The sequence below is a fragment of the Coenobita brevimanus genome, chromosome 57 (genome assembly GCF_032717465.1).
Source record: "Coenobita brevimanus isolate Jiangsu-jjx chromosome 57, ASM3271746v2, whole genome shotgun sequence".
NCBI classification, from domain to species: Eukaryota; Metazoa; Arthropoda; class Malacostraca; order Decapoda; family Coenobitidae; genus Coenobita; species Coenobita brevimanus.
In genome coordinates this window covers 10,933,588-10,956,179 of record NC_137010.1, presented here as the reverse complement: position 1 = coordinate 10,956,179, position 22,592 = coordinate 10,933,588, and the positions used below count along the sequence as shown (strand labels likewise).

At 39.7% G+C, this 22,592-nt stretch overlaps 1 protein-coding gene across 1 annotated transcript in view; it reads right to left on the bottom strand.

Annotated features, from left to right (window-relative positions):
• Positions 1–6,084: 6,084 nt before the first annotated feature.
• Positions 6,085–22,592, bottom strand: part of fray (oxidative stress responsive kinase frayed) — a 229,000-nt gene continuing 212,492 nt past the window's right edge. The window contains exons 14-15 of the mRNA XM_080274202.1: positions 22,339–22,525; positions 6,085–9,870 (exon numbers count right to left, since the gene is read on the bottom strand). Coding sequence (XP_080130328.1) covers positions 9,793–9,870; positions 22,339–22,525 — 265 coding nt within the window. The 3' untranslated portion in view covers positions 6,085–9,792. The remainder of the gene's footprint in view (positions 9,871–22,338; positions 22,526–22,592) is intronic.

The window sequence follows — 22,592 nt, the reverse complement described above, 5'->3', positions numbered from 1 at the left end:
CCACATCTCAACACCTCACTTCTAGAAACTGCATGCTTATGAATAAGTGCCCTTTTCACTTCAAGTCAGATATTCATTTTATTTATCTACCTATATTATCCATGACTTTCTATACAGTGAGGTGTCACCTACTAAGGACCATTTTCATGGCTGTCCCTTGCCTTTTGGGCCCGACCTACACTCAGGCCCAAATCCAAAGCACCTCTGGATTTCATGGTCACTCCAAATGGCTTTTGGGAGCTTACTAACATGGGGACATCTACCTGTGTTGATGCAATACGGTTGGTAGCTCTGGGCCACCAAAACATGGATGCAATAAACTGTTGGTCGGAAAAGACTCCTCATCCAGCACAGTTTATACTCTGAGAATATTTCAATATTACAGGGTGATGAATGTGGTATATGGTTAGGCAGGAAAATTCACTTTGCCCATCTTCAACTAATAATTTAGGGGTGAAGAAATTCATATGGAGGCAGCAAAAATAGGGAATAAAAATGTCATCAGAATGAAGGGACTAACTAATAGCAACAACACCATGTGCCTACTTGAAACACTGGAAGCCAAATTTTTATGTGACAAATGTTGAATATTGTAGCAAAGGCATACATAAAAATAACTAAGGAGATGTAACAAATAACACCTAATGAGTGATGAAATGGTTTGATTTAGGCCTATAATTGGGTATTGTAAAAGTACAGTACGCCCCCGATATACCGAACCCTCTTTTAATGAATTTCAGTTTTAACGACCACCTTGAGCTGGCTGAACATTATGTTCATTTAACAAATTTTGTTCAGTAAAAGAATGGATATGCAGGAAACACCGACCAGTGTGTGGCGTGACGAATGAACATAGCTTTATCCAAGGCCTACTTGCAGTCTTTATCTGCAGCGCAATTACTTCCTGAAAGGTATGAATAAGCATGTAAGTTAGCAAACAGAGCATTTCTTCAGAAAGGAGCCATTTAGACCTAGCTCTATGTCATTGTGTACAACTGTAAGGCTGAACGATGCTCTATACAGTATTTAATGATTTTTGTTTGGTAAAAGACACAAACGTGGGAAATTACTGAACAGCATGATGTTCAGCTTTAACGTCAAGGGTATCGTACCAATTAGTTTGCTATGTTGAGGGTGCACTGTACATGAACATGAGGTATTTTCTGAACAGGGTGTGTTAATTACATCAGCACTATTACATCGAGCATCTGATCCAAAAAAATTTGATGAAAATATGCATCAGACAATGATTCTTTTACTTCTTTTGCTTATATCTATTGTGAAGCCTTCAGCAGCATGTAAACAGTGATGAATCAACTTGTATTCAGGTAAATTATAATGTCTTAAAAGCGCACAAACATGAGGCATTTAACGGGTAGATAATTATCTCACTAATTTAACACTAGGTATCAGTTGTCAAAATACTGATAAAAATATGCTTCAGACAATGACTCTTATTTCTTTTCAGTCTACCTATTGGGAAGCCTCCAAGCTCCCCAAGCATATTCCAATATTAGTTGGGGATGGGCCAAATGCAGTCATGAATAAAGGCCTCGGAAGGCTAGCTGGGGATGACTGAAAAAAAAAATGCATTCAGAGCTGTGTGGACTGTTGGGGATGGCATTGGGGACGACTGTGAAAACAGACCTAAGTTTTAAAAAGCTTCCTCCCATTAGCCCCTAAAGACCGAAGTCTGATGGTCGTCAGTTTTGGGTCCTGCTACATTAAGTACTAATACAGGCATACCCCGGTTTAACGGTGCAATTGTTTAAGTAAAAACCCATTGCTAGGAGGGGTATCATATCTCTGGGTAGATTTAACATGTATAGGGATGTATTTTTGAGCCTTGGGTTTCCCCTCCAACCAAGTCCTAAACCTGCCCAAATGAGTATTTATTTATATATATATATATATATATATATATATATATATATATATATATATATATATATATATATATAAATACTCATTTAGGCAGGTTATATATATGTAAAAGCTTAAAGCCAATCTAAATGGCCTAACAGCTGTAAAAGTAGCCAACCTAAGCCTAAAACCAGTGCCCATCTCATTGTACCCAGTCAAGGTCACTGGAGAATGCAATCTCCAACTCATATTCAAACTTGGTAGAGAAGTAGCAGCAGCACTGTATAAAATCCCACCATCAGACAGTCCCAGGACAATTAAATAAAACATCTGTAATGCATAATAATAACGTATGAATGATGCACAAATGTCCAAGGTGTGAATTGTTGTGACACAGAATCGTTGATGTTTTGACGGGGAATTCTCTCGACTGGGAATGCAATCAATGATGTGATCAGGACAGCCTGTTCAAAGGCCTCTCTTTATGTTGTTTTTGTTACTGTTCTGGTTGCTGAGCTCCTTTATTTTCTTCTCTCTTATTTTCCAACATTTATTTTGAAATTCCTTTGTATTTTCAAAGCATTTTCCCTTCAACAGCCCGTATGTCAACACAATTTAACAATCGATGATGCGATCGAGACTGCCTCTTCAAAGGCCTCTCTTTATGCCATTTTAGTTATCATTCCGGTTGCTGAGCTCCTTTATTTTCTTCTCTCTTATTTTCCAACATTCATTTAGAAAGTCCTTTGTATTTTCAAAGCGTTTTTCCTTGAACAGCCCAAATGTAAACACATGATTTATTGATGTCACAGTTTTTATCAATGCATGAAATATTTACTATAAGGTTTTCATAATTATTAATACTTATTTGAAATTATTGTTATGTATTCCATGACAGGTTAGATGACAGTTTAATGGTCAAACACGAAATACAATATTTTTTATTGAGTCGCCTAGCTGTCCAAACTGTTTTATACCTCATCTGATGGGCGAGTATCCATACCCCAAAAGACAGTGTTTATTCCACCAATGACTAAAACACATTAATCTAAGTCTAAAAACAGTTTATAAAGCAACCTAAACACAAAATTTAAGTCTATCATCAAAATTGGTAAAAAAAAAAAAAAATCAAAACCCATCGCAAAGCTGAGGGTAGGCCTACGATTGGCCGGGTGGGGTCGTATTTCTACACCCATCACTTTTCCGGGGTATTGCATTTAGGGGTATCGTAAATCAGGGTTTGTCTCTGCAGTACTGGGTGGGGTCGCATTTCTATGCTCATCACTATTCCGGGGTATTGCATCTAGGGGTATCGTAAATCGGGGTTTGTCTCTGCAGTACTGACAATCGTCGTCAGGCTACATTTTTTTTTTTTTTTTTTTTTTTTTAAAGGCTCATTCATTTCACATGTTTCATGCCTAGGCACATAATTCATATTTATTTTAGTGATTTTTGTAAGGCAAATTGGCAAAAATAATGTGTTTTCCAAACTTTTCCTAGTTTCATTCTTACACGAGGGGTGACTTTTTTTTTTTAAATCTTTGACAGCCAATACTTCAGTAATCATTAGAAATATGAGAGAGAAATACAGCATACATTTTCAGGCGTGTAAATGAAAGCTCTTGAAATCTATAGGACCAAAATTAACCTTGGTGAAAGTTGAAAAATCTGACCCAAAATGAGGCTGGGAGGATACTCAGGGTGGAAGATTTGTGGTCTTTATGCATTAACCTATTCAAAGGCAATATTTTTACTGTACTACTTTCACAACGAAAGTTGTACTTTTTGCTTGGTTTGGTTATCTGTCTGTTAGCAACATTTATGTAAAAATTATTAGATGGAATTACACCAACTTTGAAATAATGACTGAGGATCATCAAAGGAATAAGTGATTAAACTGAGGGGAAAAAAAGGTCAAAGGTCGGGGTCACAAAAAAAGGGGAATGATGCTGCCTTGGCAGAGGTATGAGCTCTCTGACTGCTCTTGTTCTATTTCCTCTGGATAATTTTAGTCACCATGGGACTGACTTTTCAAATCTGAGGGGAATAAAGACTTCAATTAACATTTCACTAAAAGGGATCACCCTTAAGTTATTTCAACCAACTCCTTTCACCGACATATTATCCCACCTCATCTCTTCACATTCTTCTTGGTCTACCTCTCCCTCTTCTTTCAACAACAGTACTGAATTCTCAGTCACCATCCAAGTGTGAGTCAATAAAACAACACACACACACTCTCTCTATATAACTGAAATAAACTCCAGCTGTTTAATGACATATTTACCACTCCATCAGTCTCACAATATTAATGGTACATTTTACCAGTGCAGTTTGGACACTTGAGTATTCTATTTTTTAAAAGACTTTGTTCAACTGAGAGAAATCCTAGCAATCAGTCTTCAAAAACTGTCTTCAATAACACTTTCCTTGCTATTGGTACACCTGGGAATTTTATTCTAACTAACACTACGTGATTTTGTTCAGCCTATAAAACTCCTTAGTCCAACGGGCTAAAGCTTTGCTATGTGAGGTAGCACCACACTTGGAGCCTTTTTTATCACCGTGATCAAAAGGCACGTGCACATTGTTAGACCTAATTTTACTACTGGGGTGTTAAGTTTGTTCCTGTCTTCCCTCATCCTGCTGTGAGATATATGTGAGAGCATCATTTTACACATTCATAAACTTTCCTAAATATAAACTTAGCATATGTGTTAGTCTTCACTAAAACACCTCACAATCACATTAGTGACTGGGACAGAGAAAAAATATTAAAAACATGATTGGTGATACGTTATGTGCTATGGAGACCTGCAAACTGGTTAAAATCCTTAATAAATAAGGCCCTCTGGTCTTTTACTACGTATGGGATATATAAGTACTTTATTGTTCTCTTGGTACACTGTAGTGTGTCAATGTACACCTCCTAATGGCAGTTGAGGTGGCTGATGGTGATCATTGTGTTCAAAGGGATGGATGTATGAATGTTATTATGATAACAGAAACAGTTACCTGATATGGTGATAATACTCAATCAAAGACATATCAGTGTTAATTCTGCATGAAACAATCTAAAGTTACCTGATAAAGTGATAGTATATTCAATCACATAAGTATCAGTGTTAATTCAGCATAAAACAATCTAACATGAAACCTGAAGGATGTTGCACATTATCAGTTAATCATACCCCATGTTAGCAGCCCTGCCTTCTTCATCCATCCATCCATCCATCATCCAATCCTATGTTGCCCCATGAGGAGTGTAGAAGCCCGGGGCTAGGCAAGTTGGTCCTGACATTTAAAATGAGAGTGACCAGCCTCATTCATCCCTCAGTGGCATTACGTGAGCAATACACCCCAACCACCTGCCTTCTTGAGAAGGCAATATCCTGTATGCCAGTTATATTTTCTAATACAGGTAGGAAGTATTGTTATGATATGGACATTCACATAAAACTAGATTAATTTTCTTGGTACAGTACAAAGCTGTGTACATTATTGACGATATCACTGGACCTTTCTTGTGCCACACATTTTTGATTGTATATACATGTAACAATAGTGGTGGGGAAAACTAAAATGACAGTTGCCTTGGTTGTGTTAATTATAGTGGTTAGCTCTGCTCACAGTTATATACAGTGATAATAATAAAAACTGTACTTCATGCTGTTAGCACTAAAACACACAATCCTTCAGTCTCTCACAACAGTAAATGAAAACAGGAACAACTTTCCAACTCTTGAACCAGAATAAGTCAATAAGCAGCACTCTATTAATATCAGATATACACATGTAATTTTGACAAGTATTCTACTGACACTGGCAGCTGTGAAAATTTAACACTGGACACAGTTTTCAAGATCAAGATGGACGCTTAATAGAATATAAATGCATAGATAATTTCTACACCATGTTCAAAGGGCCAGGAAAAATATCATGACATTGCTAGAACAAGGTAAGAATGTAGCCGTATGGGTCTGGGGATGCAGGGACACAACTGGTCTTAAAAAAAGATGAAGATGAAGCAAGCACAAACAGCAACATTAATAACACAGAAAAACTTGAAGGATTTCTGTACTTCAGTAAAGAAATGTAAAAAGTTCTAACTACAGGCATACAACAACATATTAGTACAACTGCAATGTTTTCTCCACTGACAAAAAAAGGAAAGAAAGGGGGATTTCACAACATTTTATAAGAAACTTGTAAACAGGAAAGTCTTGTATAATTATAATTACTGTATTTGTGATTAACAAACTCAGATAAAGAAAGCCACACTTCCTTTTGGTAATAAAATATTTACAAACATTGATATTCTTCAGTACAGAGAACCAAACTCTTCACAATGGCTAGTAAAATCATAGGAGAGTATCTCTGCTTGCCATTCCCTCCAAATCACCTACTACCCGACTACAGAGCTATCAATCCTAACTCAACAGTACTCCATCAAATCCAATATGTTCTATAATGCCATGAATGTCCTCCGGGCTGAAATACAGTGACAACTGGGCTCCATAACTTTGTCTCTAAAATCAGCCTTCCACTGGCATTTCCAGTCACACAGAAAAACCTAGGCTGGTTCCACTGTGCTTCAGGTACAGAAAAAAGGATATTCCACCCTTCTGACAGTGATGTACCATCTTTGAATTTTTAAGCAACTGACATTAGAGGATTTTACTAAGCTCAACAGTAATCTAGGGAGCAAACAATATAAAATATATAGTGTTATATTAAAATTACAGTAAAGCCCAATATAATGGAACTTGATATAATGGAAAGCCTGAAAATGAAATTTCCGTTAACACTAGTATAATTCCGTTATGTACATTCTGTTCCCAAAACCGTCGACTTACTGGAAAAAGTCCAGTAAAACGAGACCATACAAGAGCCAGTACAAGAAACATCCCCCCTTACTAGCACACGTGATCACTCCTGTACTGTGCTGCGACACGTTCCTGCATGTTGCCTGGGTGATGTCACTTGCCCAACCCAATCTTCACATGATCCCGGACCTATCAACATCTGCTCCGTGCATGTGCCCATTATCCGGAACTCAGCTTGACACTGGCCTTAAGGATTTAGCAAAGAGTACTCCAACTACCGGAAAAATTTCCCTTATATCGAGCCTTGGTTATGGAACTCAATTTAGCGGAATATTCGAAATAATGGAATGGAGGTTGGCTAAATTAATCTGTTAAATCCGGCTTCTACTATAATTATCTGGCTGCAAACAATGAATTTTGTATTTTATTCCAGATTACAATGGACAATTATATTCACCTCATCTGAATTCACACAGCCGAATGTTAACTCATCAATTCAGACAACATTAGTGCCAGTGGAAAAGCTTACTCTTGTTACACAGAAATCAAAGCTTCTCACATTATTGGAGAGCAGCAGTACAAGTTCTCAATGCTAAGGAAACTATTGCACTGGGTAAGAAAATAACAAAGCAGCCCAGAAATGATAAAAAATGAAGAGAAGCCCTTACTTAGGTGGCTCAAAGCCACCTTGTACACATCACAGAATATCTTGCAAGTTCCTCAGAAAAACAAAGGAAAAAAAAAATTGCCTACAAAATTTCTTCTACAACAATTCATCCTATCAAAAACTCTAAGACTATGAAAATACTATGACTTCATTACAGGCGGTTTTGATCATCAGAAATCACTTTTACAATCAAGAGGAAGCTCCAGCATATGGGTCACCTCAGCACAAAAGGGAGACCTGCTGACCATTCACTTATCATCCATTTTCACCATTACCATAACCCTCATAAGTCCTCATTTTATTTTTTATTATTTATTTTTTATTGATACTTTTTGCCCCTGTATACCAGGAAACCATTTACTATGCTGGGTGGTAACCATATAACAAAACTATGGCACCTGGTGGTCCATCCATCCATTCATCATCCAATCCTATGTTGCTTCATGAGGAGCGTAGGAACCCGGGGCTAGGCAAATTGTTCTTGATATTTAAGATGAAAGTGACCAGTCCCACTCATCCCTGAGTGGCAATACATGAGCAATAAACCCCAACCATCCCTTGGATATAAACCTTCACCTGCTCAATTTGGTTGGAGCACTGTAATTACCCACTAAACCACCAGGTGCCAAAACTTGGTTATATGCTTACCATCCAGCATTATAAATGGTTTCCTTGTGTACAGGAAATCATTTGGCTTGTCACTCAGTGCAGAGTCACCCACAGGCAGAAGGAAGAGGAAAGAATGAAGGAAAGAAAGACAGAAGAGGGAGTGTAAAGTCATCCTAGTGGGTAATTATGGCGCTCCAATTGGACTGAGCCTGTGTAGGTTTATATCCAAGGGGTGGCTGGGGATTATTGCTCACGTTATGTCACTCAGGGATGATTGAGGCTGGTCACTCTCATCTTCAATGTCAGGACCAACTTGCCTTGACCCGGGTATCTACGCTCCTCATGGGGCGACATAGTATTAGATGAAGGTTACATGAATCGATAAAGCTGAAGTGCCACTTTACTCCAATTCACAGTATCAACTGTACGGAAAAACTTGTGACATTTGAGAACACATCCCTGACTCATCATCAGGGCTGCCTGTACTATCCATATAGCATCAATGCATCAATGATAATATTCCCCCGGCAATTAAATTTATCAAGTGATACTTCAGCAAATAAAATTTCATGTATTCATACAGACCTGTTTATGTCAGCTTCCTTGAAGTTTTGAAAATTACAATGCTATAAGTTCAGCAGATTTATTTCAATTTTTCATAACTTTTTCATAACGATACGATAAATGACAACAAAATACCATACATTATAACTTAAATAATTTTTTCATATGGATAAGACGAAACAATAAACAATTACAACATACCACTACAGTAATGTGTTCTTACTAATACAGGGTGTAAGATGTGTAATATGTTAGGCTACACTAAAAAAATGTGCCCTGATACTTCAAACATATGACTTATACCCGGTATATTAGCCTCTTCAGCAGGACATCTGTTTTCTTTTACCTGACTAATGTCAAATGATTTTATTCACATTAACAGACTTCTTGGGAAGATAGAATTCACAGGAGAAAACAAATAGCATTCATTTAACAGCTACCACAGTTAACTGTGGTACAACAGAATAGTTACTTGATGAATTAATATTCAAAATAAGTGACTCTGGTTTCAGGATACTGTTGCTGAATCTGAACTGCACATACAATAGTACAGGGTGAAAGAAGGAAACATTATGATAACCTGGTGAAAATGGTATCTAGCAGTCGGCAGCTCCCCCAGTCACTGATGGCCCAAGCTTCCACTTAAAGAGATTACATAGCACATATCTGGGGCTCACACTCATTCCATTATTAGCATTAAAAAAAAAAAACACTCCCTCAACTTAGTCCATGGTATCTTGCATCATACTTGAGACGTAACTTTGCTTTCAGTTTCATATCACAAGCATCACTTTCACTTCAAACATCACATCACACTTTTGTCTTTTTGTTAACTATCAAATAGCTGTTATGATTTCCCATCAATAAACTCACTCAGACTTATCTTAGTTCCCATCACACTTCACACTTTTTAAAGACTATGTAGTTTCCCCTCAAATCACACACTCAGAGACTTGTTTATATCTACTATAGTCCATGAACAGCCTCCCAGTGCCATCCCAGGTGACTCAAGGCCATACTACACTCTAGGCAAGGCCAAATATGGCAGGCCACACGGGAACCTAGGCCACAGTTACTCTAGGTGGGTCAAACCAACCACAAAGAAGTCCAGTATACCTAGGTAAACCCTGGACAACTAGGCCTCTCAGTTGACTCACGGTCAAACTAAACCTTAAGCAAGCCAGCACATGAGGTCACACCAAGCCTGGGTGCAGTCACAGGACCCTAGGCCAGAGTGGGAAGCTGGGAGGGGCAGGAGGAGTGTCAGTCAGAGATGGTGAGCTGTGCAAACCCAACTAACGCCTTGTCGTCTGGCACCTCATTAGCCTCACATTCTGAGTTCTGTAGGGGAAACAGTAAGTCAAATAAGTTCACAACAATGCACAGAACAGCAAAGAGTTGATCTGTATACTCCCTACCTAAAGTTACATTTTACTTTGCAGAGTTTTTTGGTCGTTACACTTTCTGCACATAACCGTACGGCGCCTTTATTTACAGTATATAATAACCACCGTACTATCCGGACGCCCACTTTCCAGACACCCCATTTACCGAACATTGTGGGCCTGGACCTTCGGAACCCAAAACCGGCCAAAAAAAGGAAAAAATTCCCCCAAAATCCAAATTTTTTTCCCATCTGTAATTTGAAATTGCCACGCGGCTCCAAACAGCTGTTTACACCACGGCCCCTTCACCCATTCCTTCCTCCCCCCTCCCCTGTCAGGGTTGTCATTTGGTATTATTCATTACCAAATGTGGGCCAATATGGTAATGAAAAATTCATTTGGTATTGAATCAGAGTAATGCATTATCAAACGGATTTTTCACATGCATGAGGATAAGCAGGATGGAGATGGTGGATTGTTTGCTCTCTCTGATTAATCTGCTAGCTGACATAGCATGAAAATAATCAACATGCTGTTAATTATAAGGAGGGTGATTACATGTATTTCCACTTGTATATATAATTAGTGAAGAATAAATGCTAGCTTTACGAATTTGGTAATGAAAAGTTAAATTTGGTAATGAAAATTGAGGAGTTTGGTAATATGGCCATTGTGATCTGGCAACTCTGTTTCCCCGTCACCAACAGTTACTGCCTAACTTCGATTGCAAGTACTGTAGATGCTTATCGTAATGGATGCCACACGTGCTCGTTTTTTTGTGAATAAACAGTGAATAAACTGCAATACCTCACCACTACACTACACGGGAATTTACAGTGTTAAGAAATTAGAATATAGAGTGCAAAGGATTAACTGTGGAGTGTAAATTGGCGGCTGAAACTGGCAGTTGAAACTGGTGTGGCGCAGTTAAGAACAGAGTGCAGTGTTAAACAATTGTAACTCACAGTGCAAAAAATTAAGAGCAGCACAACACTGGATTGCTGTACGTGTTTCAAGAGCATTTTCACCACTGCCAAAGCCTTAGAGAAGGCGACCACAGACGTGCTGTAAGTATCCTAGCTGAGGTACAGTCACTTCTAATTCCTCATTCTTTGGTTCCTTTTCATTTATTTCACGCTTTATGTCCATTATTGGTTTGAGTAAGGTCTTAAACAGGTTTAAATAGGTGCTATGCATGTACGGTAGGGAGTTATTTAGGTGGCTTTCAAAGTTAGGCTGGGTAGGGACCTAAGTACAAGTCCAGGAGGCTGGAGCCCACTATCCAGACGGGACCACTTTCCGGACATGCCTTTGGCTCTATTATGTCGGATAGTAGAGAGATTACTGTATAATATATATATATATATATATACACACAGCAGGATCTCACCAATAATGACTTCGACAACAACGGTTATTTCGTGAATGCTAAGTTGTTATACTGCAAATATGTCCATAACAAGATGAGGAATGAAACAGACAAACACGAAGAGATGAAGGAAAACGCCGAAAATGTGAGCAGTATTGAGGAGAAGATGGGGGATCTTCCCCTCACCACCTCCCCTGACTCGCCCACCACTGTCCCCACCACCTCCACTGCCCCACCTGACTCACAATCCACCTCCCCCTCCACCTCCACAACCCCATGTGACCCACCTGCTCCACCTGGCATACCTGCAACCCCCAACATAATGACTGCTGCTGCATTCTGGAAGAAATATAACATTCAACAGGCCGTAAATTTTTTCTTCTATGCCTGGAATAATACAACATTGGCAACCATCAAACATGCCTGGTCGGCACTCCAGGCACAACTGAAGTCTGCTGAGACAGAGAGAGAGCGGCCATCAGAATTAATGACTAATGATTGGCCTTGTAAATCAGATTTCAAGAAAATACCAGAAACAGTATCACGATCGAGTGAATGCCGGCCATCAGTCACTCATCACTCACTTTCTATCACAAAGCTAGCCAGCCGAGGGGACTTTCCCGAGGATTTTGACTTTATGGAGTTTGATGAAGTGTTGATGGAAGTGGGTGACCCTGTTGTGCGAGGCAGGAGTGGGGACAAGGCCAGAGAGGGGTCAGGGGGTACGCTGCAGTAGCGAACATGCACAAGCCTCGAAACAATCATCGTACCAAACACCTCATAACTCCTTTAAGGAGAGTTTTATATTACTCATGATGATTTAAAAACTAATCTTATTATTTCAGCTAAAAAAAAAAAAATAGCGACAGGAGGGCTCTAGGTGGGAAAAGTGGATAAAAGTCCTGGAGTAGCAGCACCAATAAACCCTTTATACATGTATTTTAATGTCACGGAAATAACATTTTCGCTAATAACAGCATTTTTCTGGCACCACTTAGACCTTATTGGCGAGATCCTATTGTATATATATTATATATACTGTACAGTATATATATACAGTAATCCCTTAATTCATGCGAGGGTTACGTTCCCAGACCCTTCGCATTATGTGGTAAATTTGTGTGTACGTTCTGCCCATGTGTGCACGTAGTTAATTAAGTGTTTATGCACTACATACACCTAATAAACTAGCATAAAGTATGAAAAACAAAAACATAAGAAATTTACCACTGAAAGCTGACAAGCACAGGCGTAGGTGGAGACACTATCAGTCTGGTGCACTAGTCCTCACTGCCTCCCGTATGCTACATTCTCTGCCTTCTTTACTGTACGAACAGTTGACTCATTCACCCCAAACATACGGTTCCAAGACAGTTCACAGGCGTAGGTGGAGACACTTTAGAACAGTCTGGTGCACTAGCCCTCACTGCCTCCCGTATGCTATGTTCTGCCTTCTTTATTGTACGAACAGTTGACTCATTCACCCCAAACATACGGTTCCGAGACAATTCATTGTCAAGTCAATTTACCATCAAAGCATAGACGATTCCCCATCAGGACAATTCGCACCCTGGACGATTCCCCGTCATTCTATAAATATACTTATTATTGATTAATTAATACTATCTATCTATCTATCTATCTATCTATAGCCCGATGCCCTAATCCCGCAAAGGGTGGCCGCAGACAAAACGCCTCCAAGTCACTCTGTCACCCACCATTTGACTCCTCTCCCCCCAACTCACCCCCCCCTCCCTCATATACCTCTCAACTCCATCCCTCCACCTCATCCTCGGTCTCCCCCTCCCTCTCCCTCCCTCCACCTCACCTATATACACCCTCTTGGTCAGTCTTTCATTCTCCATTCTCTCCACATGTCCAAACCACCTCAGTGTATTTCTCCTAATCTTCTCAACCACATCCACATCTACCCCACAACGTTCCTTCACTTCTTCATTCGTCAACCTGTCCCTCCACGTCACTCCACATGCTCCTCTCAAGTGTGCAGGGAAGAAAGGTTGTTGGTACACTGAAAGCAGTGATGAGAAATAGGGAGGTGAGTATGGAAGTTAAGAAGTCACTGCACTAATATTCAGGGGGATTTCATAACTCATGTAAGTAAAAAAAAACTAGTGTACTGTACTTGCTAAATAAACTGATACGTAAATAAATGACGGGGAATCGTCCCGATGGCGAATTGTCCCCGACATTCCTTCCCTAAGTTTGTCCAACACTTTAACTTTCTCTATCAGCGACATCACTTTACGAGCCCACTTTGGTGTGTTACCACATGCATCACTAGCACTACGCTTAGGCCCCATGTTGGCAGATAAGGCAAGCAATCACTGGAAGGCAGAAAAATAAGCCACAAATAACGATTTGCGAGTCATGCACGGTTTGACTGTCAGATTCAAACTGACTGTGTGGTGCATGGTAGACCGACCTCCCACACACACACATATGTATGCACACGGGCAGCAGGTAGGCATGTTTATATTTTATTTATTTCTCTTGTATATTAAAATTATTTATTTGAATACTATAATTTTGTTTTAATTATTGTACGAAAAATTCGTGGATAACCAAAATCGCGTGAAAAAAGTTCGCGTGAATTAAGGGATTACCTGTATATATATATATATATATATATATATATATATATATACTGCTTATAGTAAAACCTTGATATAACAGACTTCAATGGACCAGAATTCGCTTTTATTGGAATTGAGGAGCTACCAGACTAAATTCTTATACAGGTTATCCCTTAATTCACGCGAACTTTTTTCACACTATTTTGGTTATCCACGAATTTTTCGTACAATAATTAAAACAAAATTGTAGTATTCAAATAAGTAATTTCAATATACAAGAGAAATAAATAAAATATAAAAAATGCCTACCTGCTGCCCATGTGCACACATATATGTATGTGTGTGTGTGTATGTGTGTGTGGGAGCCTGGGAGATCGGTCTACCACGCACCACACAGTCAGTTTGAATCCGACGGTAGAACCATGCATGACTTGCAAATCATTATTTGTGGCTTATTTTTCTGCCTTCCAGTAATTGCTTGCCTTGTCTGTCAACATGGGGCATAAGCGTAGTGCTAGTGATGCATGTGGTAACACACCAAAACTGACTTGTAAAGTGATGTTGCTGACAGAGAAAGTTAAAGTGTTGGACAAACTTCAGGGAGGAATGTCGGCGACAATTCTCCGTCAGGACGATTCCCCGTCATTTATTTACATACCAGTTTATTTAGCAAGTACAGTACACTAGTTTTTTACTTATATGAGTTATAAAATCCCCCTGAAAATTAGTTTTTAAAGTATTAATTAATCAATAATAAGTATATTAATAGAATGACGGGAAATTGTCCATGTTTTGACGGTGAATTGACTTGATGGTGAATTGTCTCAGAACCGTATGTTTGGGGTGAGTCAACTGTTCATACAATAAAGAAGGAGAACGTAGCATACGGGAGACAGTGAGGGCTAGTACACCAGACTGTGCTAAAGTGTCTCCACCTATGCCTGTGAACTGTCTTGTAACCGCATGTTTGGGGTGAATGAGTCAACTGTTCATACAATAAAGAAGGCAGAATGTAGCATACGGGAGGCAGGGAGGGCTAGTGCACCAGACTGCTGAAGTGTCTCCACCTATGCCTGTGCTTGTCAGGTTTCAGTTTTAAATTTGTTACATTTTTGTTGTTTTTAATACTTTATGCTAGTTTATAAGGTGTATGTAGTGCATAAACAGTATTATTCAGATGTTATATACGTATAGACATGTGTAATTATGTGCACACAAGGGCAGAACATATACGCAAATTTACCACATACGCGAAGGGTCTGGGAACCTAACCCTTGCGTGAATTAAGGGCTTACCTCTGGAAAAAGTCTAATAACGCCAGAAGCAGTCTAGACTGCCCTGACCACTTCAGCTATGTTCACCACACTAAGGTAAATAAAAGACATGTTTATCGGTATACAGCAGAGCATTATTATACAGTACAGTCTTCGTACAACACGAGACAGGTTATGCAGAACCTCGTGCAAAATGAATTTCGCGCTAAAATGTGACATACATTTACATTTAAAACAGGGGGTTAGGTTCTAGAAGCTCAATATTTTTCGTTAAAAATATATTCAAAGAAAGGTTATTACAAATATGTCTGCCTTAAGATACCCAAAACAGTGTGTTTACACCGACTGGATACATCAGTGTATTCTAACCTAACCTAACCGATTAGTTTTACCCCTATTATCCCCCATAAAAATTTTACCACCAAGGATTGTCATTAAGCCTCTTAAAAGTTCTCATTAACAATCAAGGAAAAACTTCTGACCTACTCAACACGTGAATGATGGCTGCCCAGCATCATGCACATTTCTCCAGGAATCACTTTCAGTGGGGGGGGGGGAGTGAAACTATTTTTGAAAGTCATTAGTCATCAACAATAAAAGAAAAAACTACTGAAGTCGTCAGCATGGAGTGACTGCGTGCTTCTCACTTCTCAGATACACACAAATGCAGTAAACATGAATAATAAACATGTCAGCCAAGCAGTATAATTTGTGTGACAGTATACTTCACAAGAACTGAACTCGCATAATTATCTTACCTATTTAAATCAACACATAGTGTCTTCATAATTATACTGTAAGAGCCGATTTTTTTTTTACCAATGACTGTCAGTTCATAACTAAGGTCGGGCACAAAGACTCCCCCCCCCCCACCCCACTTGTTGCACTATAAGCGAAAACATGAATTTTACTGCTCCTTCATCATTAACTTTTTTTCCAACAAAGAAACTATCCACATCGTAAATACACCCAACTCATTTTATATGTCTGATCGTTTGCACTTAAGCTCCCACACCACACACCAATTCATCCAGCAATTTTACATTTTCCTTGGGAATAAATACATTTCTTGTGTTCATAGCACTTTCTGGGTGCTTGGGCATAACTAAAAGTTAGTTTGGAACCATATGCTTACAGCTTTGAAAGGAAATGAGGAGCAAGGAAATAAGCAAATAAACACTTTTCAACACTGTGACCGTCTACACACCACTGAGGTAGGCAGTGGCAGGTGGTGTGGGACATGGGTCATGTGGGTCCAGTCGGGATGAGGAAGCCAATCAGTCATCGACAACAACATAAATGAGTTGTAAACAAACGCAGTCATCTGAAAATCCTAAACACACCCGCTACCCACACAGTTTCTCTTGCACAATTGAGTGAAATTATTGTGCTATTAAGTCATTATGGGAGAAATTAAATGCCCATGTTATTGTAAGAATGTTGTTTCTCTTTGTCTTAAATCGCAACTCTACAGTATATATTAAACCATTTGCTTATTGTAGTGATGGTATAATACAGTACAGTGCTGCAACATTAGTGAAAACAGATTAAAAACCGCTGGTGCAATCCGGACTAATATCTGATATATCGGAAAAACTCCGGGTTGGCAGGGGGAAGTCAGGATGTAGCTTTTATCAGAATTTCGCTTTTTCAGGATGGCTTGGGCCCCAATTAGTCCATTATAGTTAGCTCTTACTGTATGTACGTATCTATCTATCTATCTATCTATCTATCTATACATATATATCACCAACCTGGGTAGCATTATCATCTGAGTGAGAGAAAAGCATGACTACAAGCTCAGTATCTAGCCACATACTTCACAAAATATTCACTCCAAGGCAGGCTTATAATAAAAAAAAAAATAATTTGGTTTTACGCCAGGTATCCCCGAAGGGCTAAGGCGTTGCCCCTGGGTAGAGGACTTTGGACTGAAGCGTGTAGCATTTTATGACCGGATGCCCTTCCTGGTGTCTACCAACGACCCTTGGATGGATTCGATCCTCCGACCCTTCGGTCAGAGCGGAGCGCTCTAGCCCACTGAGCCGCTTCAGCCACAAATACAATGGATAGAAGTCCAATCTGGAATTCTCACACTGTACAGGTCTTATTTCTTACTTCTACTCTTTGGATATCCTTTGGTAGATTTTTAACCCATGGGGATGATGTAAGGACCAGATGGAAAGAATACTGTGCTTTGAAAGCCTGATGAATGTGAATGGAAAAAGCAAAGTGGCTGTTAACATGACTAGTTTTGGAGTTGTACAGAGAAGGAATGCAGTGCCAGGAAACGTGACACTCACAGAGGTGAAGAATGCCATGATGCGGCTGAAAAATGGGAAAGCAGCTGGGGTTGATGAGGTGTATGCAGAGATGATTAAATGTAGTGGAGAAAATGGAATGAAGTGCTTGTTGGAGATGTTAGAGGGCATGGATGAGTGAAACTGTACCAGCAAAGTGGAAAAATGCAGTGACTGTACCCTGTTCAAAAAAAAAAAAAAAAAAAAAAAAAAAAAAAAAAAAAGAAGAAGAAGAAGAAGAAGAAGAAGAAGAAGAAGAAGAAGAAGAAGAAGAAGAAGAAAAGAAGAAGAAGAAGAAGAAGAGCGAAGCGAGTGCAAGAATTATCGTGGCATATGTCTATTGAGCATTGTAGGGAAGGTATACAGAAGAACTATTAAAGAGAAAGTGAGACAGATACCAGATGTCCTAGTGAGTGATGAATAGGGTGGTTTTAGGAGTGGCAGAGGATGTGTGGATCAAATATTTGCAGTGAGACAAATAGTGAAGAAGGCTTGTGAGATAAATTATAAGGTGTTCATGGCATTTATGGATATGGAAAAAGCACATGACACAGTAGACAGAGAAGGATTATGGAAGGTTTTACGCATGTACGGTGTACAGAGGATGGTAAGCTGCTAGGTGCCATCAAGAGTTCTTGTGATGGTTGTGAAGCATGTGAATGGTTCATGATCAATGTGGGCGTGCGACAAGGTTGTGTGATGTACTCATGGTTATTCAATATGTATATGGATGGGGTGATGAGAGAAGTAAAAACACGAGTAATGGAGAGGGGGATGGCGTTTGTAATGAATGGTGATGGATGGAATATCTCAAATTTATTGTATGCTGATGATCCAGTACTACTTGCAAATACCGGACATGAACTTGGTAAACTAGTGCAGAGTTTTGCTGATGTCTGTGAGCATCATGCCTTGACAGTAAATGTAGAAAATGGTGAAGTGATGGTTATTGAGAAAGAAGGTGACTCCCAGTGTGATGTTACAGTCAATGGAGAGAAACTAGAATTGGTGAGAGAGTTCAAATACCTAGGTACAGTGATAGAAAAGAGAGGAAAATGTGCAAAAGAAGTGGAAAGTAGAGCGACACATGGAAGGAAAGTAGTTGGTGCAATGAAGGCCTTGATAAGAAACACAGGCTTGAGTGTTGCAGCTGCACAAGGATTACATGGAGAGTTAGTGCCAACTTTATCATATGGATGTGAGCCTATGGTGTGGCATGAAAATGAAAAGTCAAGAGTAATTGCATCAGAGATGGGACTGCTGAGGAATGTATGTCGAGTACAGAGAGTGGACAGGATATGGAATAATGTGATTTGTGAAAGATGCTACGTGAGGAAGTCTGTGGACACCAGAATCAAAGAGAGTGTACTGGGATGGTATGGTCATGAGGAGAGAATGGATGACAACAGAGTGGTGAAAAGGTATATCTGAGTGAATCTGAAGGATGGAGGAGGAGAGGTAGGCCAAGAAGGTGAAGGGATATGGTGGATAAGTGTGTGAGGAAGAGAGGTATGGAAATTAGTGAGGATGAGAGGCTGACAAGAAATCAAGCTGGTTGGATAAATTTTGTGCAGAGAAGCACATGACCAGGGATTTGGCACCCATTTTTAATGTAAGTGTTCGGACTGGTTCTGTCAGATAGTGCATGTGAAGCTACGGAACGTGGTGAAATTTTTTTGGGCCTAACAGATGGAGCCAGGGTTTTGTGGGTTTGAATAATGAGTGAATGGAAGCGTGGCCCATTGAACTGGGCAAACTTCGGCTATCCGGACACCGTTACTCCTCACCCCACCCTATGGTGGGAAAGGAGGTCCGGTTGATGACGATGATGATGACAATGATGATGAAGATAATGACATTGATGATGATGATGATGTGTAATGATGATGGATATCCCTGGGGTTGAGAGAGAAGGAATACTTCCAATTACTGGATTACGGTACTCCAACTGTTTAAGACCCATGAGGGTTCTTAGGGATAGCTGAGGTTACTGCTCAAAGTTTCAAAGGCGAGTGAAAGGCGACTCTTTCTTCACATGTGTGTGGATTCCAAATAGCCTGGCCCTGGGTCCTTTTGTTCCTGATAGAGCTAAGAGAACTGGATGGATGGACTGAGTAATTCATAAAAATACAATGGGTGAATATTGCAATACTCTATCACAGTCAGTGCAGCAGAACTGAGGGACTTCTCATCCATACTCCTGAATTTATGGTCATTCAAAAGGAAGTAGCTTGCACTGAAAGAATAGTAACCACAGTGCCATCTGCTGGATACTGCACACTTCATATAAATATTCAATTTATGGTGAACAGGCTGATGTAAATGTGTGAAACTTTGGTATGGCATGAATAAAAACTCAAGAGCAGTCAGTACTGGATTGTTCAGCAAGGCGTGTTTGACTTATGCAGAGTGGACAAGATAAGAAACACAGAGGGTTGATTAGATGATTAAGAATGTTTACTGAAAGACGGTGTGCCCCACTTCACTGGATATGCTCTTGACACTTCTTCCACTTTCCATTTCTCTCTTTCTTTGAGTATGAGTCCTACCTCACCCCATCCTTTTACAGTGAATAAAGGGTGAGATGGTGTGATGATCAGTGGCTGTATCAGGTATCAGTTCAGCTCTAAATGTACCAAATGTGACTATTCACTTCATAATTGCATAAAGGGGTTATGGAAGATAAAACAATGTACCAAAATATTGGAATGCCTGAAAGTACATGTCTAACTGTGTCACACTTCCTTCCATAAATATCAATGCAGATGGAGGGAACAGCCACCCAGTCCTTTACCATGTTGGCTGAAGTATTAGGGACTGAGGCTAGTGAAATCCTTATTGGAAGAACTGGCACTTATGAGAAACAAAAGGCCAAACTATCTGAACCCAAATACGGTATATTGGATTTCGAATTTATCGAACGTCACTGAGTCCACCAATTTTTTGTTTATTAGAAGTGTAAGTGAGATGCATAGTTGGATATCAGAAGTATGGAAAGCAGGCAACTAGCTACATAAGTTACATAACACAAAGGAGAGCCTGGCACCATCGGCCTGGCTGGGTGTCTGCGTGCAGGTTTAAATATACATTTTATTACTTTCTGCAGATGGATCTACAGGATCTAAGAATATTTTGTTACTTTACAAAAGTGAGGTGAGATGTGTAAATGGATATGAGTACTATAGAGCCAACAGCAGGCAAACAGTTATGCAAGGCAGCTATACGAAAGAGACAGCCTGGCACTATAAGCCTTTGCACAACTGCATGTACGTTTATGTAAATATTTTATTATTTTCCAGAGATGGAGCTACAGACACTAAGAATATTTGGTTATCTATTAAAAGTGTGTAATGCATTGATGGATATGAGTAAAACTAAAGTAGGCAACTAGATACGTAACACTAATCAGAAAGCAGCCTGGTGGTGTCACCCTAACATCATCTGCGTCCATGTTTATGCAAACATTTTATTTTTTCCACAGTTATAGACACTACAAATACTTTATTCATTAAAAGTGACAGAAAGATTAATAGACAAGAAAATAGACAGTGAGGACTACTTAGGCCAGTTGCCCCATGCTAGGCAACTCCTACAAGAGTGAATAAACTACTAGAATACAACATGGTTGGCAAAGAAAAACAAAAGCTGCAAAAAGGCAAAATTCTGGACCGAGTTGATTAAAATGGATATAGCTTTCATTTCATTTAAAATATGATATTGTAGTTACTTATTATCCACTATGGGGGGTCGGGAAGGCTTGGATTTATCAAACCATGTTTCCTACCAACTGGTTCGATGATTGGGAAAATGCAACTCATAAACATAACCTGCTCTGCTCCCACTGTAATTCTGCACATCAAAACAGATTTAAACACCACAATTTAAAAACACACTAAATCCTTTAATAATAAAGTCTACAAAATATCTCAGTATCACCAGCCTCAGCAGACGGATTTCTGTGATTTATTAACCCTTTTGTGACAGCAAAGGGCAGGGTGACATGGAGTAATATTTTTGTGGCGGCCCCTTTCAGGACTAGGTTGATAGGCCACAGACAGATAAAGAGATGATTGGAACAACTAGTTCAGTTAAAGCCAAGATAATATTAGTCATCTGAGTGTTAAGATTCACCTCTGACCCTCTCAAGAATAAGATAACTCTTGGCACTGTTTCTTTAAATGTAAGGCAATTTCAATTATCTGAGTGAGCCACAGATCAACAGAAGGTTAAGTTCAAGTCTGTATGAGGCACAGAGGCACAACACAAACTGTCGGTACAATCACAACCTGTAGCTTCTGTTCACCCTCTACCCCTGCCCAGGTGATCTCCCCCCCCCCCCCACTCTAGGCATAGGCTTCACAGCCTGTTACTATGGCCCAGTAGTCCTCCTACGTCCATATACCTTCACATGTCACCACTTCAGCATTAACACCCACCATCCATGTCATGTAAATGCTGGGGCTGTCTCATACAGGACTGGTGTGGTGGTATTAGTGGGGACTTAGTATGGCATGTCGGCAAGTCATATGGTAGATCAGCAAAGTCTGCTTTACTGAAATTCAAATCCTTAAATTGTTTCTTGTCCCAGCAGGGATTCAAATCTGGGTCCAATAGGACTGCAGGCCAACTCTCTACTGATTCAGCCACTGCAGCTGACAAAGATGTGACGTTCAGTGTTAAGAGTTGTTGCTTGAAGCTTCGCCAGACTGCACAAGGGCCAATTCACAAAGACACGTTTATTCATGCAGTCTAGAAAAGCCTCAAACTACACACAAGACATTTACTCTGAGTGAAACCCTGACTATGACTCACTTTCACTCAGAGGTAAGAGTAGAGGATCAGTAGGAACAATGACTCATGACTGTACAGTACGTGAGGTTATCTTACCAGCCTAAAAGTGAGGTTGTGGCCGAGATGTGGGTTTTGTGTTATCTTGTTGAGGTTGGATGCAATGACCACTAGGTCTCGTGTGTCAACCAACCCTGCTGCCACCAGCTCTGATGCCACACCCTCTGATGTGTCACGACCAACACTGAACTCAAACCGGATGTCATTCAACTCCCTCTTCTGGTTCCTGCAGCAAATATAATATCATTATACTATTATAGTACAATCTGTACTATCTGCATTATGTCATGCTA